This window comes from Centropristis striata, chromosome 1 (genome assembly GCF_030273125.1).
Source record: "Centropristis striata isolate RG_2023a ecotype Rhode Island chromosome 1, C.striata_1.0, whole genome shotgun sequence".
NCBI classification, from domain to species: Eukaryota; Metazoa; Chordata; class Actinopteri; order Perciformes; family Serranidae; genus Centropristis; species Centropristis striata.
In genome coordinates this window covers 43,020,998-43,030,484 of record NC_081517.1, presented here as the reverse complement: position 1 = coordinate 43,030,484, position 9,487 = coordinate 43,020,998, and the positions used below count along the sequence as shown (strand labels likewise).

Here is a 9,487-nt window from a genome sequence, read left to right as displayed (position 1 = left end):
CATACCTTTAGACGTCCTCTTATTTTATCATCATAAGATAATAATAATAATAATAATAATAATAAAAATTGTTTAAAAAAACATTGAAGGCAAAGGCTGATTTGAAGGCAAAAGGTGGTCACACAAAATATTGATTTGATTTACATTTTTCTTCTGTTCACTGACTTTGCATTTTGTTAACTGATAAAAAATAAACTATTAACATTAAAAACAACAAAAAAATCAATGAACAACAGCGAGTTGCTATAAAAACCCATTGAGAAAACACTGACCTTATGTGATGTCTTCCTTTTGCCTGTTCTCGTGTAAAAACTCCTCCAACACATTGGTAAAGTCCAGTTTAAGCTGTATTTCCAGCGTTGATAGAGTGTTCAAGCATTGTTGGCTCATCCTTTATCCCAGTTCAGTGTTAATCCACGCTGAGTTTGGAAATTAGCGCCTCCATTAGCAGTTTGTCAACGGCTGAAGTTCAGACATGCAGCTATCCAAAATCTCCCGGTCACCCAAGGAGTTTAGAAATAGGAGAAGACACGGGGTCACATGACCTCATATCCTTGGGGTAAAACACATGTCAGTGAAGTCGGGCCTGCACTTGCAGAAAGGCTCAACAGGTGAAGCTTAATTACATAACACCTTGGTTACAGTGGTGGTTCTACACAGGGGCCACAAAGAAGCCTTTGGCCCCTGCTGTGGCCCCTGTGTCAAATTAATAATAAAATGGTCAATTTATAATGATGAACAATGGAACAATTCTATAGTCATATAGTCTTATTGGGCTATTTTGTCCATTTTTGAATCCTTTTCATGTCTTTACGTGTCTTTTTACGTCATTTTGTGTTTTTTTTGGTCATTTGTGTCTTTTTTGTGTCTTTTTTTGGTATTTTTTTAGTCTGTTGTTGTGTCTTTTTATTTATGTTGTGTCTTTTTTTTGTCATTTTGTGTCTTTTTTTGTCATTGATGTCATCTATGTGTCTTTTTTGTGTCTGTTTAAGTTATTTTGTGTCTTTTTTTGTCATTTCTATGTCTTCTGTGGGTTTTTTTTTTGGTTACTCTGTCTTCTCATTTTGTGTCGTTTTTGTGTCTTTTTCAAGACATTCAAAGATTTTGAATGCTTAAATATCATCTTTGCCATTTTTTTATGTGCTAATGTGCCCCTCTGATTAAACACTGGCCCCTGATTGGCCCCCCACAGTAAAAATGGTCTAGAACCGCCACTGCAGGAAACATACATAAAAGATGAAACATTGTGTAGAATAGTCAGATAAAATGGCCCAAATACTGTATAAAAGAGCTTTGAATAATATTTTCTAGTGCTGACATTCACATTACAACAAGGTCATTATTTACCGTCCGCTCCACCTCAACACAGGAGAAACTCCTAACATGTCTTTCTATTCAGGGTTTCCTGGTTTTTCTCATTACTTCCCCATCTGTGTAGTTGCACTATGGGCTAAGTGGGCTTTTGCCAAGGAGGCTGCTTGACAGTAACTCAATTTCCAATGGCCACATGGTGTCTTGGTTTGTAACAGTGGTAATCAAATTATGAGCACAATTACCAGCCAGTGCCTTAACAGTTTGAAATGGGTCAGCTCCATTGACTTACAACTTAAATGGCAAACACTCACTTTCATTGACCATAATATATAAAATGTTACTTCAAGTGCGGTCTCTAATGATGATGCAGTTTGTGGAGTAAAAGTCAATGAAGCTTCATAATTACTTCATTAAATAAAGTTTGTTTTAATCTCTAAAACACTTCTCGAGGGATCGTTTTCATTTTTCTTCAATCAACTTAAAATGGCACGTTCACTTTCCCCTCATTAATAGTGATTGTATCTCTCATTAAAGGGTGATGGTGGAAACCAGTTATCACAGATCGCACTACCTCGCTTTAATTTGTCCTGCGACAGGCTGCAGCCCTCTGTGGCCCTGCACATGATAATTATCTCAAAGTAATATTTTGAGTCTTGCTCATAGAGTTGGAAAGAAGCAAACATAAACATGTGTGCACTCATGCATACAACCCCTCTCCAGCAGTCATTTTCTGCAGCAATTAAGCCATTTCTTCAACATTTTTTTTGTTTTTAATTCCAACTTGAGCCTGACCTTTGGAGCTGTTTGTGTTTTCAGTTCAAATCAGCAGGAAATGTATGATCCAACCCTGGTTGCTCCTTAAAGATGAATTATTCTGCAGAGGCACACCCAGGCAGAGCTATAACTGACATTCATATAAAACAGATATGAAAAAAAACAAAAGATTGGTTTGAAACATTTAAAACATCTCGATTTGATTTGATTAATTTTTCTTTCTTCTTCTCCTATTTTTTTTTTTTTACATTTACACAACTGAGAATTAAGCACAAATGCTCCATGTATATTATGCAATATATAATTCTGCATTTGGCAGAAGAAACACCATTCCAGCACGAGCAGCAGACGCACATCGGTGCACCAACAACGAGCCATTGTGAGGCAAAGAGACATCATCTCTCCGGTTGATGTTGGTTTCCTCTCTGTTACTCGACCCGCCTTATCTGTCGGTCTCTCTCTCTCTCTCTCAGTCACGCAGGGCAGGTAATCTGCGCACTCAATGCCACACGGGCTGCAGTGCGCACTGGCTGCGCGCTTTGCTGTAGAAGCGCATGCTGAAGAAGATAAACCCGTCGGTGTTTGAGCGTGTTTTGTTGGTTTGGTTGTCTGGATATCACAGGGACGCGGAGAAGAAGCATGTAGGAAGCTTTCACGCAACTTTCCTGGAGGCAGAAAAAAATCTCTCCGCAGATGGAGGTGAGTGAAACGCGTATTAATCTTGGATTTGATGTTCTGATCCGGATACTTTTCTAGTAGCCTGCTGTTTCACTGTAGATGAGCGTATATTCTGACCTTCTTCTCACTTTAAATGTATGTTTCTTTATAAATGAATACCAAAAACTGCTACGGGCCTTAGTGACTGCAGTGACAACTTCATTTTAACTTTTAAAGCCACTTTCTCTGCGTAATAAGACAAGTATCAAGGCTGGGAGGTCCCATTAATCCACAATATTAAGGGATATTAATTTAAGATTGCCAGTCCACCATGAGCTATATATATATATATATATATATATATATATATATAGACAGAGAGAGAGACAGAGAGAGAGAGAGAGAGAGAGAGAGAGCAAATATTACCAAATATCACTGTAGAATTAATTGTTTAAGGGGAAAACTGATCTTTTTAAGGGAAAAAACACCCTAAAAAGAATATATTTTGTGTTTTTTTCATAGTAGAATACATATCAGTTAAGCTGGAAAACAAAACATCAAGACTTGAATTAATGAAGTCATCAGATGACACTTGTGGAGTTTGGAGTGACTGAAAGAGAGTCATATCTGTAGATAGTTATACATCCGTTTGTCCATATTACAGCAGGATCAGACGGCTGCTGTCAGAGCCTTATTTTCTGTCATCTCTTATTCTCCTTCTTGCTGCATGCAGGCTCAGTCTTCTAAAGACTCATCTGCAGCGTGTTCAGCTCATTTTAATACGGCTGGTCAAATCTAAAAAATGTAGTATGGCACTGACAATACCAAACATTTTCAATACAGCCATCTCATCTTATGTGTTTTTAACATTGTTGCAGTTGGATGCTAGTAGTACACAATAATGCATTCTTAAAAGATATATTTAAAAGGTATATTTTAATTATATTTAACATGCTGCGTTAAAATGCCCAAAATGACTAGACTAGACTAGATGATATATATTTCGTTGAATTGTTTTCTTACAGTATTCCAAATGTTTCCAACAACGTTCAAACCCAGAGAAATCTGTCATTTTTATTCAGCCAATGGTCTGTTTGATTTGATCACCTCTGTTCCCCACACTCATAAAATAATTTTTAGCATAATTGCTTTGACCACAGATAACAGCGCTGGGATACTACACGATTGAAAATATGTTAAATATTTTGCAGATGACACCCTATTGTTTTTGGAGAATACATGACAACATTTTCCAGAAACTAATATAATATTGAGACTCGTAGACTTTGTCTGGGTGACAACATGTGTGTCCATTGCTAAAAGTGATGTCCATCTCTTCACAGAGTGACTTATGGGGACTGTTAGCCATGGATACTGCGGATCAACTCAACACGACTCAAGTGATAGACTCACTGCTTGAATTTAAATCCTCAAACTGCTGCTCGACCACCAGCTCGACATACGATGAGAACTTCTTGAAGCTGGACGACAGCACGAAGCTGGTCGGAGTTCAAGTTATTCTCATCCTCGCTTACAGCACCATCATACTGTTTGGAGTCATCGGAAACTCTTTGGTGATATATGTCGTCTACAAGTTTAAAAACTTACGGACTGTGACTAATTTCTTCATAGTGAACTTGGCGGTGGCAGACTTGCTGGTGAACACGCTGTGTTTGCCGTTCACGCTCGTCTACACACTGTACGGCGAGTGGAAGTTTGGTCAGGTGTTGTGCTTCATGCTGCCGTGCGCTCAGGGCATGGCGGTGCACGTGTCCACCATCACCATGAACGTCATCGCCCTGGACCGCCACCGCAGCATCATCTACCACACGGAGACCAAGATGTCCAAAGACATGTGCGCTGTGGTCATTATCATCACCTGGGCCGTCAGCGCCCTGTTGGCCAGCCCGCTCGCCATCTTCAGGGAGTACGGAACGTTCGACCTCTCGCCGGACGAGTCCATTCAGGTGTGTACGGAGAAGTGGCCGGGAACCAGCATGAACGGAAGCATCTACAGCATATCAGCACTTCTGATTCAGTACGGTTTACCTCTGGCCATCAACTGCGTCGCCTACATTCGCATCTGGAGTAAGCTGAAGAATCACATGACTTACGGGGGCCGAAACGACCGCCATCAGCGCAGGAAGAAGACCACAAAGATGCTGCTGACCATGGTGGTGGTCTTCGCCGTCAGCTGGTTGCCTTTCCATGCGTTCCAGCTGGCCGTCGACATCGACAGCAGCGTGTTGTACATGAAGGACTTTAAGCTGCTTTTCACCGTGTTCCACATTGTGGCAATGTGCTCGACGTTTGTCAACCCCATCCTGTACGGGTGGATGAACAACAACTACAGGACGGCGTTTTTCTCCGTGTGTAAGTGCGTCCCGCCCTTCAGTTTGGGGCCAAGTAGCTCCAAAGACAAAGAGACACCAAAGAATGGAGTGAGGGTTTGTACATATATAAAATCAACAAATGTCTAAGTTGCATGGTTAAAGATGGCTCATTGATAATCTTTAGTGGAAATGTAAAATTTGTATTTGGTTTTGTGTGGGCATTTTGAGGGACGATGAAAACTATATATGGGTTTGGAGAAAGTACTTAAACATTTAAAAAAGGGCCTCAACTTGACCAAGTTGTGGTGAAGTGACCAAATTAACATTACTAACAGTGCTATAAATTGGAATTACTTGTTCAATACAACCAATACTCATCAACTCACAAGTATTTATGAGAGTAAAAGTATGATGGATATTCCTCTTTGTTGATGTAGTTTCCTCTGATGTATTAAATGATTTGACTCTTAAATTTGGGCACAGATGATTCAACTTTTGGAGTTCGGTTATGATTACTTTTATCGTTTCAGATAGATTTTCTATGTTCTCGCAACCGTACAGCCACCACAGTCCAGATGAGAGGAGATCTAAGCTGCTAAAAATGTAGCTTGCCTTCAGCCAAGCAGCAACCACTCGAGCTAAAAAATATGCTGTAGGGCCAAAAACTGCAGTTCCTTGACCAGCCGCTTGAGGCAAGCTCAAAAAAGCGAGTCAATCCCCATAGATACCAATGTTAAAATGCCCAACTTTACAGCAGAAATAAACAGCCTCATACAAAAATGGTTTGGGCCTCTACAGCTAATTTCCCTGTTCATGATAACCTATATGCTATCCTTATAATAAGGCTTAAAGTTACACATATTTAAGGACGTCTTTGCCAATTTTTGGTTTTGCCAGGAGTTGGGAGGAGTCAGGCACTGCCACCATGGTTACCGACAAAAGCCACCACACAGTCTATACAGTCTATGGTTATTACCTTGCACTCAGAGCAATGAGGCTAATGAGCCTCCATGACTGCCTTTCAAACATTTTTTGGCCTTGATTTGGCTCTCGGACTACTTACAGCCTGCCGAACCTCAATGGTGAAGACTTGTTTATACAGCCTGAAAGAAATACCTGCAGCCAGAGATTAAAAAGCACTGCCAGCTATGTTTTTCAGAGAATCATTGAAAGATTAAAATGGTGAATTAAAAGTTAAAAACAGTTAATACTGGTCAAAAATAAGATCCTTCTTGCAGTGAGATGCAAAAATAAAAATCATTCATTCATTCATTATCCATAACCACTTATCCGCACTCAGGTCAGCAGACTATCACAGGGCTGACATATAGAGACAGACAACCATTCACGCTCTCATTCACTCCTACGGACAATTTAGAGTCACCAATTAAACCTAAGTGCATGTTTTTGGACTGTGGGAGGAAGAACATACAAACTCCACACAGAAGAGCCGCAGGCCGGAGTCGAACCGGCGACCCTCTTGCTGTGAGTCAAGAATGCTAACCACTAGACCCTTATATAAACAAACAAACAAACAAACAAACCAAAAAACAAACATAATTTTAAGTACTTATTAGAATAATACATTTACATTTAGTCATTTAGCAGACGCTTTTATCCAAAGCGACTTACAGGAAGAATAAAAACAAACAATCAAGGTATATAAAGGTATAATAAGGTATAATAAAAATGCTAATATCTGCACAGTTATAAAGCTAAACTTTCCGACAAATGTGACACACATTCAACACAACATGACCCACTTGTGTTGCAGTGTTTGTAGCTTTTATTGAGTCACTTTAAGGATTAAAGTCCTTATCTATGAGCTGTAACAGATATAATGAATTTCAGTGAAAGTCTGAACCATGGCAGTAAAGGAAAAAACAACAACAATAAAGAACCATATAATAAAATAAATATATCACATACAGTACAAACCACAAAAAATATTTGTAGTCTCTATTCTGTATGAACATGAAGCTTCCTCTTTACTGTCTGATATGTTCGCCTCTTATGGTAATTAATATTTGAATGTCTCAATGCCAGTCAATGCCATTGTCATAACATCATATAACTCTCTGCTTTTACCTTGAATTCAACAAAAGGACCTTTTAGATCCATCATTACAAAAAAAAACCCTGAGCACAAGTCATCCTTACACAAGTGAAATAAGAATGGTGGTAATACACTTTTTGTCTAACCTGATGTCTGACTATTCTAATTAACCATTGTGGTTTATTAAACGCACTAATTATCCTAGGAATATGTATTGAGATTTACCAGATTGAACTGATTGATCATCTTTGGGGCATCTTACAACATATGAATAAGGGGAACTTGTGACTATGATACCTGGCAATGATTGAAGATCATATCTAATAAACTCTTCGCGGAATTCATTATAATAATTAATTAGCAATTTAGCAAGTGACACAGGAGGAGAGCTCATATAAATTGCCTTGGTAAAGCTTGAACAAATTGAACAAACTGTGTCAAAGTCTCAGTATTTTCACTTTTATATTGTACAAGTTTGCATTGTATAGCTCTACATAACGTCTCTTAGTTGTTCTATATTCATACACTGCAAAAAAAGAAAAGTTGGGTGAACTCAAAATTTCAAGGCAACAAAGTTCGATAAAATTTTAAGTTGGACAATTAAACTAAACACTAAGTTTTGTTTTTGAATTAGCTCAACTCTGAATTTCTCTGGCACGATTGTAACGGCGCTGTGAAATGTCAGCTAATGTTGAGACCACAATTTTGAGTTAGCATTGATACGCTAATGGCTACTCTTGTAGTTGTAACAAGCAACGCCGCTAGCATCAGTTAGCCGCTAGCATCAGTTAGCCGCTAGCTTTCGCTGATGACCAAATTTCACAACAAAGAAATAAGAGTTATCAGAACTATTGTCCCTTGTTGTGAACCCCAACTTAAAGATATAAGTAACAACAACTCACAACTTGTTTTTGAGCAGACAACTGGCTTCCTTTGTTGTGCTAACTTACATTATTGCCCTTAATGTCAGTAATTTATATTTCCAAGTTTACTCAATTAAATTACTGTTTTAGGCCAAAAAATACAAGTTGGCTTTTTTGCAGTGTAGGTAGCTCAGCTGACCTGACCTACCTGATTATATCATTGTAATATTATTACTATCAGTGGTATCAATGAAAGTCACAACAGGTACAACCCTGATTCCAAAAAAGTTTAGATTTAAGTTTATCGGTTTGAACATAAAATACATTGTAATTTGTACAGTTTTCAATTGAATTTATGTAAAAAAGGATTACCAAATTATCCCATTCAGTTTTATTTACATTTTCAAGTTTTTTGAAATAGGGTTTTGCAGAATAATGGGAGGTATGAGTGTTTTTTTTGGGAAAGTATAAGTAACAATAAGAAGATGTGCTCCATTTTAAAACAATTTATAACTGGAAAGTTAAGTCAGAAGTGGAGATTTTGTAGATATTTGGAAAATATCACTGTGTAATCAATGATCAGCATACTTAATTGCCTAATTATATGTTGCATACAACCCATTCTCACCCCAAAGTTTTCAAATATGACAAACACTTTAAACTACGATGATTTACATGACCATAGTTTTGGTGGGAGTAAAGGAGGAAGTCAGGAAACCAGGATGGATGGATAGGGTCAAGTGGTTTTATTGCAAAAAAAGTCCTTGACATCCAAAACTGAAGTAAAGGTTGGTGTGGTCAAAATTCACCTTTGTCTTTTACATTACATAAGTTACATAATGCTCTGTAACTTCAGTAACTTAACCCAGCTACACAAACCATGATCTTTTCCTAAACCTAACCAAGAAGCTTTGTTGCCTAAACCTAACCAAATGAAAATGTATTTATTTTAACCAAAACCATAATCTTTTCTTACACTGAAAAGTTGTTTTCTGTATGCAGGAAGGTTTATTTTGAAAAGACAGTGTATGCATGTAACATGCAGAAACTGACTCGTGCAAAACTGACGTTAGTAAGGTAGAAGTTAGTTTGAAGTGTAACGTCTCTGACCAAGCTACATGAGAATGCATGAATTTACTGCATTTATGAAAAGATAAATTATTTAAATTCATCAAGCTAAGGCGCATTAACATACATTGTCGCCCCTTAAAGTTGGAATAATTTTGTTTTCAGACACAATCCTCTGATAATTGTGGTGTCATTTTCATTGGAAGAGATTGATTAATTCAGTTTTGAGAAGATATACACTTCTGTCAATAATAAATCACATTTTCACAATCATTTCATGGAAAGAGGTAAAAAAAAAAAAATGTAATTCCAACTTCATGGGTGACATGTATATAAACTTTATAACCTCATAAAAAGGAACAAAAACAAAAAAAATGTCGATATTCAGTGGATTAGGTGTTATTATGGATGTTTAATGTCCTG

At 37.8% G+C, this 9,487-nt stretch overlaps 1 protein-coding gene across 1 annotated transcript; it reads left to right on the top strand.

Annotated features, from left to right (window-relative positions):
- Nucleotides 1–2,573: 2,573 nt before the first annotated feature.
- npy2r (neuropeptide Y receptor Y2) lies at nt 2,574–5,275 on the top strand. Its single transcript, XM_059343203.1, has 2 exons — nt 2,574–2,787; nt 4,089–5,275. Exons 1-2 carry the CDS (start codon nt 2,782–2,784, stop codon nt 5,223–5,225), a joined length of 1,143 nt encoding a protein of 380 aa, XP_059199186.1. The 5' UTR covers nt 2,574–2,781; the 3' UTR covers nt 5,226–5,275.
- The last annotated feature ends 4,212 nt before the right edge of the window (nt 5,276–9,487 follow it).